The following is a 13,044-nucleotide window of genomic DNA, read 5'->3' on the forward strand; positions in this document are numbered from 1 at the left end:
CTGACAAGTAACAATGCATAATGGTGGATAACAACGGATAATAACAGATAACAACGGATAATGATGGAAAACACCACCTCACATCATAACCATCCCGGAATACCTGCAGCCAGGCTCAGCCCATGCTGGATACAAGAACCAGGCAGCCTGTCGCCCCACCCGGGGGGCAGACCCCCCCGCAGAGCCCTCGCTGCAGCGGCACGTTAAAGCCCCAGTGCTCGAGACCAAACCCCGCAGGCAGAGCAGGACATCCTGACATCGCTAGCACCCGCAAACGTGCGTGGGATCGGTGGGCACCCGGGATGGCTGTGCAGGGCAGGGCAGCACCCGGGATGCTTTATGCACATCGCACGGACAAGAGTGTTTTGGACAGCACACAGCCCTCCCTTTTGCCCCCCCGAGTCCCGCGTTAACAGAGTCTGTCTTTCAACCTATATAAAGCTGAATATTAAGCATATCAAGCCGCTGAGCCCAGGACTGGGAGCGAGGTGCAGCTCCCATACCTCCCCCAGAGGCCGGTTTATCTGCCACGGAGCCAGGAGCGGTGGGCAACGGCAGAGCAGCGATAACACTCAAGGATGAAATGACATTTCTGGGATGATTTACAGCCCCAGAGCCCAGCGCTCCCAAGAACCCGTGAATCACCAGCTGCTTCCTTTGACGTCAGCCCCTGCACCCTCCTGCGGGGAACCTGACCTTCCTCCCCGCTGTTGCAACAACTTGGCCAAGGGGGAGGTCAGCCGCTTGCTGCGCCGGTGGCCCAGCCCCAGGGAGCCCCTCGCCTCCGCCAGCCCGCCCACCGAGCCCCCCGAGAGACTGTTTGGGTCCTACCTGTCATCCGGGAACGGTCTCGCTGCTTGGGCCCCGCTGCTCCCCAGGACAGCTCCTCTCCATGGCCGGGGCTGCTGTTCTCCACCACATGCAAGAAAAGACACGTCAGCGATGCGCAATTAGATGGAGGGGCTGATGCGATCAGGATGAAGCCAGAAGCTGCACCATCCCCTTTCCGAATGTTTACTAGGAAATCCCCACTGCAGCCACGCTCCCGCTCGCCGACCGGTGCCGCAGACCTGCGCAGGCGAGATTCCCGGGTCCCTGCCACAGCTCTCCCCCCAGCTGGGCTTTGTCCACCCGGTCCCCACATGCCTGCACATGGGGGGACGAAAAATCAGGAGGGTTTGAAATCCCTGAGCTCCCAACCCCACAGCCTGGAGCTTGTGCCAAACACACGCTGAGCACCGACGGGTCTGCGGTGCCCGGGGAGAGTGTGTGAGACCCCCCGGCCCCCCGCAGCCCCCCCGCCCTGCCCTGCCGGCGAGGCAGCTGGAGCACCCTGGCTGGGGGACGCAGCACTGGGGACCAGGGGGGCAGGGAGACCCCCCAGCTGCGAACCGGCCGGGACTGCTGTTATCCCAGACGGAGCAGTCGCTCCTGGGCACAAGGCCTCGGCACAAGGACGCGCTGTTGTTTGTGAGAAGAACCAAAACAGAGCCCGGGCAGAGCCACCCCTCCAGCTCCGGGCTGGGGGGGAACGAGCCCCTCTGTGCCCCTCGGGAGGGGACACACACGCTGTGCCATGGCACACAAGGCAAACGCTCTGGGCGGCCAGTCCCCGGAGCGGCACACAGAGACCCACAGCCTCCTGGGAAGTTGTGCCGAAAAGGCATCCGGGACCCTCAGGAAGGTCTGGTTAACTGGAACCCCTCCACCCAACCCTCACCACCTCCCAGTACCACCTCAGCATCTCCTCGGGGGTCCCACGCTGTCGCCGTGCTGCTGGGCTGCACACTGCATCCGCTGAGCCTGCGAGGAGAAGGGACGGCAGCCCTCCCGTGGCACCGGGGAGCAGCAGCGCTGCGCAGTGCCGCAGGCATCGGGGACGGGATTCAGGTCCCAGCACCTACCTTGGGCACCAGGAAGGTGTCTCTCTGCCGGGGCAGGAGGGAGAACGGCTGGTCTGGCTGGCTGAGTCCACGCGTGCTCTGGCACCGCTCGCCTGCTCGGGGCAGGATGAGGCCCTGGCCACAGCTCGGACCTGCCTGGACCCACCCGGACCCCCGGCTGGTGATGCTGAGCTGGGCCCTGCTGAGCTGAGAGTGCTGGGGGCAAGAGGGGAGCACGGCCGCATCCTGCACGCCAGCGAGGAGACTCCCATGAAGGCAGCACAGCCCCACTCCAGGATAGGCACCCAGCACTCTCCCACCCACCTCCCATGGGGGCAGGAGGAGGGAGAAAACACTGGGGGAGGCAGAACAGCCACAAAATCCCCCACAGCACCCGCTGAGCCCCCATCGCCCACAAAACGCCCCCCACAAAACACACCCCACATGCCCACGCAGTCACCACGCGGCTCCGTTTGCAGCTTTTAGCTTAAAAATATACATCCAGGCGCTCAACGTACAAATATTTACAACTGTTTACAAATGTACAAAACCGGATCGAATGTAAACCAAAGGCGCTGGAGGCAGAGATTCACCGGGGCACAACACGGGCAGGGCGCGGGGGCCTGGGCACCCGCGGCACGCTCACCCGCAGCACGGACCCCAGCCCGCGTGTGCTGCCCCTCGCACACCCATGCACGCTGCCTGCCCTTTGCACGTCCACATGCGCTATCCCGTGCACACCCAACCCCACGTACGCTGCCTGCCCCTCGCACACCCAGCCCCACGGGCACTGTGCCCTTGTGCCCCCCACCAGCCCCGGGGCAAGGCTAGGGCACCCCGAGGCTGCCCTGAGCTGTCCCGTGAGGACGGAGGGAGCCCCCCACCCCACGCCCACCCCCAGCCCAGCCACGTTCAACAAAATTCCCTTCTCTGAGCCCGTTTCACATCGCGGTGGCCAGAGCAGGAGGGGGGAGGCTGTGTTTCCCCCGAGGCGGGGGCTCTGTCAGCGTGACCCCGTCCCTCCTGCTGCAGCACAGCCGGGGGGAGCCAGGGGTGTACCCCCACTCCAAGGCTGCCTTTGTTTCTATTTGGAGAGCGCAGATAAACCCACAGCCCCCCCATGCCTGCAGAGGTCATGCACCGAGCCGGCGATAAGATAACGGGCTCAAATACAGCAAAAATAAGTCCCTGCCCTGGCCCCTTCCCCTGGCAGCGGCTGGGGGGGGCTGTGGTCCCGCAGTGGGAGCCCCCAGAACAGGCTGGATGCACTGTGGGGCTGGGGGAAAGGGGGCCGGGGAGCTGCCAGGGTTGGGGTCGGGCAGACTCTGCCCCATTGCCCCTCCATCACCCCCTGCCCACGCACGTCAGCCCGTGCCGGCAGCATCCCTCCTCGCCTCCACGAGCATCCCCGGAGACCCCGGCCCCAGCGCGGGGCCGAGATAACCCTGAGAGGGCACAGGGCGGGCTGGGGGCTGCCCCGGGACGGTGAGAGGGGTCAGGATGGTGCTGGTGCCGTGGCCGGGGCTCGGCAGGCGGAGTTGGCCGCGGGAGGGTGCGAGTTCACGGCGGCCGGGTTGGGGGGGTGGATGGTGGTGCTGATGGTGTAGTCAGCGGGCTGTGAGGGACAGACAGACAGCAGGCAGTGAGCCAGGGGGTCTTGGGGAGACCCCAGGGCAACCCCCACCAAAAAATACCCCCCCGTCTCTTACGTGGCGTCGGAAGATCCTCTGCAGAAGGCTCCGCTTGGGGGGCTCGGGCAGCTGCCTCCAGTCCAGGTCGGGGGAGCGGGTCCCGCTGGGTCCGAACACGTTGAGGTCCTTGAAGCACTCGGTCTCGATCATCTGGGGGGGTCAGGTCACCGGGGGGACAGGCATGGGCAGCCCCGGTGGCGCTGCAGCAGGGCAGGACCCCCCCGGTGCCCCGCGCCCCAGTACCTCGTTCTGCCAGGGGATGGAGACGCTGCCGGTGGCAAACTTGGCGTAGAAATCATTGTCGGTTTGGTCCAAGTTGACGCCCTTCACCGTCGAGAACTGCTCAATGTCCAGCACATCCTTGCAATAAACCGCCCGGGGCTGCGGGAGCCAGAGAGCCGTCAGCGGGGGGGGAGCGGGGCTTATCCCCCCCCGCGGGTGCCCACCCCTGCCCTGCCCCTTACGTCTGGCACGAAGGAGGGCGTCATGATGCCGGCCTCCAGGCGCTTGAAGTTGATGGTCCTGAAGAAGGGATGGCGCTTCACCTCGGCCGCCCCGTCGGCCCCGCAGCCCAGCCGCTGCTTGGGGTCCTTGGCCAGGAGCTGGGGAGGGGGACGGGCAGTCACGGCGGGGGGGTGGAACCAGTCCCGGCCCCCACGGGGACCAGCCGCGCCCCAGCTCACCATCTTGCAGATGGCCCGAGCGTCCTCGCTGAACTTGTCCGAGTACAGCTCCTGGTCCTCCTGCACCCGCTTCTCCACCTCCTCCCGCTTCACCCGCTCCTTGCGGGCGCGGAAGGGCGACTGCCCCTCGATCATCTCGTACACCAGGCAGCCCAGGCCCCACCAGTCGGGGCTGAAGGCGTAGCGCTCGTTGTTGATCACCTCCGGGGCTGCGAGGCACGGCCCCAGACCCGTCAGCGGCCAGGCATGCCGCGGCACGGGGACCCCTGGGCCAGCGCAGCCCCCACGCTCACCCATGTAGCCGACAGTGCCTACGCGGCCACGGATGGTCTCGCCCTCGGGGATCTTGATAGCCAGCCCCAGGTCGGAGATCCTGATGTGGCCTGGGGCAGGGAGGGGGTTGAGGGCATGATCCCAGAGAAGGTGCCCCTGGCATGGAGAGCATCATCCCAGGGAAGGACCGCCCCACATCCCTGCACACCCTCCCCAAAACACAGCCAGAGACCCATCCCCAAAGCCAAGAGCATGGGCAGACCAGACCCAGCAGCTTCCTCCTCACCATCATCATCCAGCAGGATGTTCTCCGGCTTCAGGTCCCTGCAGGGACAGACAGACGGCTCAGCACGGAGCAGCCCCACCCAGCTGCCCCACCGGCACCATGCCCACGCCCCGCTCACCGGTAGACGATGCCCTCCTGGTGCAGGTGCTGGAGCCCGCAGCAGATTTCCGCCGCGTAGAAGACCACGCGCTCGTCCTCGAAGCCAGGGTTGCCCATGTTGTAGATGTGGAACTTGAGGTCGCCGCCGTTCATGATGGTCAGCACCAGGCAGAGCGCGTCCTTCGTCTCGTAGGCGTACGCCAGGCTCACCTGCGGGCCAGCCCCGGCCGTCAGCACTGGCCCCGGCCCCCCCCTGCTCCCCGGCCCCCCAGCACCGCACGCACCACGAACCGGCTGTTGACCTTCTCCAGGATCTGCTTCTCGTTCAGGGCCATTGCCTCCCCTTTCCGCTTCTTGATCCGCTTCTTCTCCAGCTTCTTGCAGGCGTACATCTTCCCCGTGGCCCGCACCTGGCAGGCGCACACCTGGGGGGGCGGCGGGGGGGACGGCAGCGAGATGAGCCCCCACCAGCCCACCATCGCCCCCCCTTCCTCCCCCTGTGGCTGTACCTCTCCAAAACCGCCCTTGCCCAGGATCCGATACTGCCGAAACGTGTCCTTGGTGACCGACTGCCTGAAACACACGGCCCCCGGTATCTCAGCCCCACCGCCCCCCACACCCCCCCAAGACCCCTCGGAACCCCCAGACCTCCCGCTAACCTCTCCAGGTACTTCCACTGCAGGAACCGGTCGAAATACATGCTGTCCCGGTAGTCAGCGAAGGGGTTCCCGCTCAGGTACTCGTGCAGGGGGCTGCGGGGGGAGAGGGGATGGTCGGCGTCGCCCGCAGCCCCCCCGGGACGCCCGTCCCCGGGCAGGGCACTCACCGCAGGCAGCTGCTGAAAAGGTCCTTGCAGGGGCTCTTCTGCAGGTCCTGCAGGCACCGGCTGGCGTGGGGCTGGCCGACCTCGGGCAGGAAATCGGGGGACTGCCGGGGGGAGCAGACGGATGCACACCCACGCCCCGGCTGCATCGCTCCCGCATCCCACCCATGATCCTGGCTGGGCGATGGGTGCCACCAGGATGCCCTGAGAGCGAAGATGTGGCTCCGTGGCCAGCAAGGGACCCCCCTCCACTGGCCCTGCTCCCAGCCCACCCTCACCCCGTCCTGCTCCGGCTGTCTGGGGGGGCAAAAGCCCCCCGGGACTCACCTCCTGCTTGAGGAACCTGCGGATGATCTCCTCCCCCATCTCCTTCCGCTTCTCATCCGGGGAGAGCTCGTAGTCCGCCTGGGATGTCGGGGGAAAGGAGGGTGCTGCAGACAGCGGCCCTGGGCACAGCTCTGCCCTGTGCCCCCCACCGAGCCCCCGGCCTCCCCAAACGAGGCACGGCTGCCCCGGCCGTGGGGCGAGGGAGCCGTCTGCACCCGCGCCGGGGGCTCACGGTGGTGCCGGCAGCCCCGGGGGGTCTCCCACACTGCTCCCCACAGCAGGCAGGGGAGGAGGGCAGGGGAGCGGGCTGCAGCCCGGGCAGCTCTAGTTATTCAAAAGGGGGGAGAAAATGTCCTGCAAGAGCTCCGAGAGCCGGCACGAGCAGGGGCCGTTCTACAGGCACGTGTTTCCCATTAGCAGCCCCCACAGCTGTCGGGTCTCTGCAGGCCCGAGAGGCTCCGGCTGCTCCCCCGAGGCCCCCGGCCCCGCCGGAAAGCTGGCCCCGCTGCGCAGGGCACGCACCCGCTGCTGACACAAACGGTGCAGTCATGGGAAACACGGGTCATTTTATGAGGTTTCCTATTTGCCAGCATCTGAAATCTCCTGGCACCGGGGTAAACCTCGCAGCAGGCGTGGACGGACTCTCCAGCAGCATTTTGAGCTTGCTGGGATGGAGAGCCCCCTTCCTCCGGCACGACCCAGAGAGAAACCCACAGCGCACCGGGATGGGGTGGTCTCTGCCTCCCCTGCAGCCCCCCGGGTACCGCTCCGCAGCCACTGCCCTGGGGCTCACGCTGCAAACCTGCCGTGGGACTCGGCAAAACCCCGACCAGCCCCATCCCGGGAAAATGCTGCTGCACATCACCGTCCCCAAGCAGAGCCGGCACGGTGGCATCCCGTGGGGTCCCTCACCACGGCGTCCAGGAAGCGGATGCAGCGCAGGAGCTCCGGCCGCGTCTCACAGAACTGGCGGAAGAGCAGCCGGCCGATGGGCTGCTTCTGGCACAGGCTGCCGTAGTCCTGCTCTGCAAGGGAAGGCGGGACGTGCCACGCACCGTGCCGAGCACATGCTGCGGGGCCCCGCGCCCACTGTGCCCCCAGCACGGCCACGACCCGGCGCTGTGCCGGGACCCGTGAGCTGGTTCTGCCAGTTCCCGGCACCCTCCCTGGCTCACCTAAGCCCTTCCGCAGCTCATCGCACTGGCTGACGTGCGGGAACCGGAGGATCTCCCTCCACTTCTTGCTCCTGCCCTTCCGCTTGCTGCCACCTCCTGCAGCCGGGGGGAGAGGGAGAAGAGGTCACGCTGCCAGGACGGGCATCGCTGCCCCAGCCCGGCTGGCAACCGGGCAACGGAGCCCCTGCCCCATCCTCCAGAGCCGTGCAGTTTGGGGTTTCCCCCCATCTCACCACTGCTGCTCCCCAAAACCCATTGCTCACACACGTACCTGCACACCGCCAGTGCTGGGGCTTTGGGCAACTCTAAAGCCATGTGGGAAAACCCACCCTCAGCCCTGGAGAGGGCTCTGACCCCCGAGGGGACACTCCTCCCAAACAGCCGAGGAGATCCCCACCCCGACACGGTTTCCAGCCCTGCTCCAGGGCAGGAATGGGATCCCCCTCGGCATCGCCCGGCGCCGAGGCGGCCGAGCCCAGTGGGTGCAGGCTTCCTCCCCAAACAATGCCGTGGCCCCTCGTCACTCGCTCCCATAAACATCTGGTTTCCTTAGATCCCCACCAAGCCACTCGTCCTGCACATGGGGCTGCAGCAGCCCGGCCTCTGCCCCCTCGGGCACGGGGACTCTCCAGGGACGAGGAGGGGGCAGAGGGATGACCCCACAGCAGCAGCCGCTCCTCCCGGGGAAGATGCTTGGCGCGTGAAGTCATCCCTGCAGGGACCTGACATCAGCGCAGCTCCGAGCTGGTGGCCGGCCAGCACCGCCCGCCGCCGGCCCCGGTGACGCCAAGGCGAGCCCGCGGGACGCCGCGGTGCTGGGCTCCGGCCGGGCCAGCATTTCGGACGGGCAGAGCTTCCTGCCGTCATCGGCTCGCTTCCTCCGGCAGGAATAGCCCCGCGCCAGCCAGCGGAGCAGCCTCGGCGGCGAGAGGGCGCGGGTCCCTGGGCACCCTGCTCACCCTGACACCGGCAGCACAGGGTCCTGAGCGCTCGGCGCCCAGGGAAGAGGAGCAGCCGCTCCCCTCGCCCCGCGGTGCCCAGGCTGGAGCCCCCCGGGTGGCTGGCAAAGGGGTGATGCCCAGGCAAGGACCCTCTGCCCACCCCAGGAGCCATCCGACATGGGCTGCCCCGACCTCGCAGGGATGCTCAGAGGCTGCAGCTTCGTGGCTGGGCTCAGCGGCGTGCTACCCACACAATCCCCTCCCTGCCTCTTCCACAGGCTCTGCAGGTATCAGCCCCCAGCACCACCTGACGCTTCATGGCACTCCTTCCAAATTTCAACTTGTTTGCTGTAACAATAAAAATAAATTAACGCTCATCACCCGTGCCCCAACACATCTCCCCGGCTGAGCCCCGGGGACACGCTCTCGGCTGGGCTCGGCCGGAGGTCGCTGCGGGCTGGGATGGTGCCGCTGGGGAAAGGCTGAGGGCTGGGTGGGAAGGAGGGGAGCTGAGCGCATGGGGAGGTTCAAGTCAGAAGTGTTTTGCCTCCACACAGGCTCCTGCTGCAGCATCCTCCTTCCCCGGTCTGGTCCCCCCTGCAGCGTGCCAGGCACGGCACAGCCAGGGCGAGCGGGGAATAGCACCGTGTCCCCAACGCATGTCCCGTCCCCAGCACAAACTGCACCAAAAGCGACCTGCGGCAGAGCCACCCCAGCTCCCGCCGAGGCCCCAGGGCAAAGGGGGAGAGGGGCTCAAAGTGGGACCCACTCCTTCACCCGTAGTGTGCTCGGGCAAAACAAAAGCGGTCCCATTCCCTGCCCAGTGCCCCCAGCTACCACCGCCTCTCCCACCCCAGCCGGTTGCCGCAGCAAGGAAAGCCCAGACCTGGGTCCCACCAGGACGCGGAGCTAGAGCCTGTGCGAGACCCAAAGACCTCAAAGTAAAGGGGGAAAAAAAATATTTACAATCCTTGTGCCAAGCCGGCACAAACCCCCTGGGCAGGCGGGAGCCCCAGCGAGTGCTCAGCCTGGTCCTGCCACACACGGCTGCTCCTGGGGGTTTCGGCTCCCCCTTCTCACCCCAGAGCATCAGGCTGCACCCCACGGCCCTGGTCCTGTGAAGTGGGGCCCCCCCGTGCCACGGCAGCCCAGGCGGCTTTCCACGCCAGCCAGAAAAGGAGACATTGCTGCCATCTCCACTGCAGGCAGTGCCCACACCCGTGCAGGCAGCGCATGTCTCCCCGCGGGCAGGCGCAGGCACTGAGCCCCAACCCCAGCCCGCCGTGGGGCAGGACCACCCCAGCCCACGTCCCCCACTGCCACCCGCAGCCCCCCCTGCGGAAGCGACCCTGCCCTCGCCTCGGCTTCCCAGGGTGGAGCCGGATCCCGGCAGCCGGCGGAGCCGCACGAAGGGCTGGCAGCCCTTCCTGGCCCAGCGTGGGGCTGCAGGCAGGGCAGGGGGCCCAGGCACAGCCACCCCCCCGCCAGCATGGACCCCTGGGTGCTGGGCAGCAGGGCACCCATGGGGACGTCCCGGAGGCATCCAGCCCCTCTCCGGCAGCATCCTCTGCAGGTCAGGGCAGCCGGGAAAGAGGACATGCGGGGAGCAGCCAGCAGCCGTGCTTGGGGCAGCCCACCGCTGCCTGCTCCCTGCCCGTACAAACCGGAGCCAGTCGCCTGCCAGGCAGCGGGACGCAGCAGGAAAGATAAAATGAGAAATCGGCGCTGGCCTCGGCCCTGCTGCCCCCAGGTGAACCGCGCCGGGAAACCCGGCGAGGATGCTGCCGCTGCGGAGCCAACCGCAGCAACCAGAAAAGCTGCTGAAAGCAAAATAAAACCGTTCCTCCGTGGAAAGGAGCCCACGTACCAAACGGCACGGCACGGCACACGTGGGGACGTGTGTTACACCAACACAGCGACCGGCAGCGAAAGCCCCGCGGCAGGCAGGAGCGTGTCCCCCCGGTCCCCCATCACCAGCCGGTGTGCGGTGAGACGGCACCGATGCCCGGCGAGGTGCGGACCCAGCTGCTCCCGCCCTGGCGAGCCATAAAGCCTTATTCACCGCCTGTTATCTCCTCCGCGCCCGCACGCTCCCGGGTTTTTATCCTGGGCACTTCCGCGGGCGGATGAGCCCTTTTGGCTCCCTGAGCTTTAGGAGCGCATGGGGACATCAGCTCTCCCTCGCCAGCTCCAGCGGCCCCAGCAGAGAGCTGGGCACGGCGCCCAGGGAGCCCGGCCAGCCAGAGACCCCTGCAGCCCCCGGGCGGGGGGAGCAGCCCCTCCAGACCACCTTTCAGGGGGTGAAGCCCCCGGGTGCGCAGCAGGAAGGGCCACGAGGCCAAAGCGAGGGGCCCTGCAGCAGAGCAAGGCCCTTTCGAGGGGCGCAGTGCGCGGCAGCAGCTCGGGGAGCCCCTCAAACCATGGAGACCCCGAACCCGCAGCCCAGCCCGGTGCTGGCACCCACCCACGCTGCATCCGAATGCTGGGTCTGACACTGCCTGCGGTACGGGACCGCTGCTGCCAGCACCCCCAAAAGCACCAGGGGTGCGGGGTGGCCCACCCAGGCCAAGCCCCCCCATCACGCCCCGAGGATGGAGGAATTTGGCCAAATGCAATTACAGGCGGTGGCGACGGCTGCTCCCAAGTGCCGGGGCTGGACCTTGCCAAGCCCCCACGCCTTCCAGCACGAGGCCAGCCTGCAACCCCCCGGGCGCGGGGACCCCCGACCATGGCCGGCAGGGTCTCAGCTTTCCGCTGAGGCGGCTCTGGTCCTCCCCGCTCTGCCGGGGAGGGAAGCGGCCACCCAGCTGGGACCCAGCCCTCGTCCCGCTCCGCTTCCCGGCTTCCGGCGCCTCTCGCAGGCGTTGCACACCGACATTAACCCGTTTGGCGCCCGCGGCGGCAGACCCCCCCTCGCCCTCATTCCCGAGGCCAAAACCCCCTTCTCCAGCTCACGCGGGTGGCTGTCACACATCCCATGGGACAGGAGCAGGGTCCAGCCCCGGAGCAGGGAGCATCGGTGTGAACGCCTGACCGGCCACTCCAAGCTCCCGACGCCAAACCTCTCCCTCCCTGGCGAGGGCACCGGCACCTCTCCGGCCCCTACACACGAGCCGTCCCCGTGGTGTCTCCAGCGCTGCTGGAAGTGACCGCAGTGGGGGTAAGGAAACCTTGAGAAGACAGGGATTTCAAAAAAAAAAATGGGATCACCTCCGAGCTGCCCCGTCCCCCGCCTCGCCCACAGGGCTGCGCCAGCGGCTCTTGGGGCCGTTTGCTTTTCGGTCACAAAGGTTTAGCGACGAGGGCGACGGTATTCCAAAGGAAACCAAAAGCAAACAAAGGCGCCTGCGCTCCCCAGGGAGCCCGTGCCAAGCCCCGCTTTTGGAGGGGCGCGGGCGCCCGCACCCTTTGGCCCCCCAGGCCTCGGCCCAGCTGCCGGCTGGGCTCAAACCGGGGCGGTGGCACCAGCACCACCGGCACCACCCCGGCTCCGCCAGCGCACCGGCAAGGCCATGTTTTTCCTGGCAGCGCCCGTTCTGCTCAGGCCTGCACCGGGCCGTCCTGGCACCAGCGAAGTTTTGCTCGCACGAGCTCCGTCCACGCCAGACACGTCCCGCTGGCACGGACGGACGGACAGACGGACAGAGCGGCTCTCGGCCAGCCCACGTCCTGAGCCGGGGCGCCTCGGCACGCGCACCGCTTGGGCAAACGGCACCTACATCGGTTTTTGCATGCTCTGCCCCGCGTCCCCCGCTCTGCAGGGCGGGTGGGACAGACGGACGGACACGTCCCGCAGCGCGGGGTACAGCGGCGGGGCAGCCGTCCCCTCCCGGGGGCCCGGCGATGCCAACCGGGACGAGGCCAGCCGGCCGCGCACCGCCCCGGACGGAGGGGTCCCGGGGTGCCCTCGGGGGGTGCGCGGGGGGTCCCGGGCCGAGGGGCGCCGCGGGGAGCGGGATGCGGGGGGGTGCGTGGGGAGGGGAGCTGGCCCGCAGCGTGGGAGCGGGGCGCGGGGCGCAGCCCGGGCCGGGGGACGCGGTACCTTCGCGGGCCTTCAGCAGGACGGTGTTGGCCACGATGTTCTCCAGCTCCATGGCGCGGCGGGGGCGGGCAGCGGAGCAGCCCCACCGCCCGCACACCATGCCCGGCGCGGCGCTGCCCCGGCCCGGCGGCGCGGGGCGGTCCGGGCGCCTCCCGCCGCAACCGGCCGCCTCCGGGGGTGCGTCACCGCCGTGACGTCACGGGCCGCCCCCTGCCGTCACGGGCTTATGTAAGGGGCAGCGCCGCGCCCCGCCGCACGGGAGCGCCCGCCCCGCTTTGGGGCTCCCCCCCCCCCCCCCCCCCGGGTATGGGGGTCGGGCGGCACCAGCTGCCTGCGGCCCCCCACGGGGTGGGGGCACCGACCCCCGCACCCCCAGCAGCAGAGCAGCCTTCCTCCTCCTCCTCCTCAGCACCCCACAGCCCCCCAGAAGCGAGACCCCAGACCGACAGGGAGGGGAGCCCCGTCCCACCCGCACCGCGGGGCTGAGCCCGGGGACGGGACCCCGCTGCCGGGGCAGCCCTCGCCTTCATCCGGCCACCGCGGGCATCGCCGCCTCACCCCCCCCAAACCCCGCGCTGTCCCCCCAAAGCAACCAGGGCGGCAGAACAAGGAAACCAGAAAAGCCGTTTCCTCCCGGCAGAGATTTTCCAGCTGCAGGAGCCACCACCGCCTCCGTAAAGCCTTTTTTTTTTTTGCATTAAAGCAAGAAATTGCATTTCCTTGTTTACACCTTTTCTACCGCCAAACTCACAACACCCCACTCGAGCAAACGCAACAGGGAAGACGCGTCTTCTCCCCAGAAGCGAGCAGCCCGCACCGCG

At 67.9% G+C, this 13,044-nt stretch overlaps 1 protein-coding gene across 1 annotated transcript; it reads right to left on the minus strand.

Moving 5' to 3' along the window:
• Positions 1–3,378: 3,378 nt before the first annotated feature.
• On the minus strand, positions 3,379–12,294 carry LOC132319770 (G protein-coupled receptor kinase 5-like). The gene is made up of 16 exons (XM_059831409.1): positions 12,224–12,294; positions 7,241–7,336; positions 6,978–7,090; positions 6,066–6,143; positions 5,742–5,842; positions 5,575–5,667; positions 5,425–5,488; positions 5,200–5,340; positions 4,935–5,125; positions 4,817–4,854; positions 4,551–4,640; positions 4,258–4,466; positions 4,039–4,176; positions 3,818–3,955; positions 3,593–3,724; positions 3,379–3,498 (listed from the first exon to the last, which is right to left on the minus strand). Exons 1-16 carry the CDS (start codon positions 12,273–12,275, stop codon positions 3,379–3,381), a joined length of 1,794 nt encoding a protein of 597 aa, XP_059687392.1. The 5' UTR covers positions 12,276–12,294.
• Positions 12,295–13,044: the final 750 nt, after the last annotated feature.

Source organism: Gavia stellata, chromosome 31 (genome assembly GCF_030936135.1).
Source record: "Gavia stellata isolate bGavSte3 chromosome 31, bGavSte3.hap2, whole genome shotgun sequence".
NCBI lineage: Eukaryota > Metazoa > Chordata > Aves > Gaviiformes > Gaviidae > Gavia > Gavia stellata.

Bases quoted from the DNA above. Each gene is read 5' to 3' on its own strand.
- LOC132319770 (XM_059831409.1), bottom strand. From the start codon at position 12,275: ATGGAGCTGGAGAACATCGTGGCCAACACCGTCCTGCTGAAGGCCCGC. The intron at 6,144-6,977 runs GTGAGGGACCCC...CCGACATCCCAG, and splicing joins TCCGCTTCCTGGACGCCGTG to GCGGACTACGAGCTCTCCCC. The intron at 3,725-3,817 runs GTACTGGGGCGC...TGACCCCCCCAG, and splicing joins CCATCCCCTGGCAGAACGAG to ATGATCGAGACCGAGTGCTT.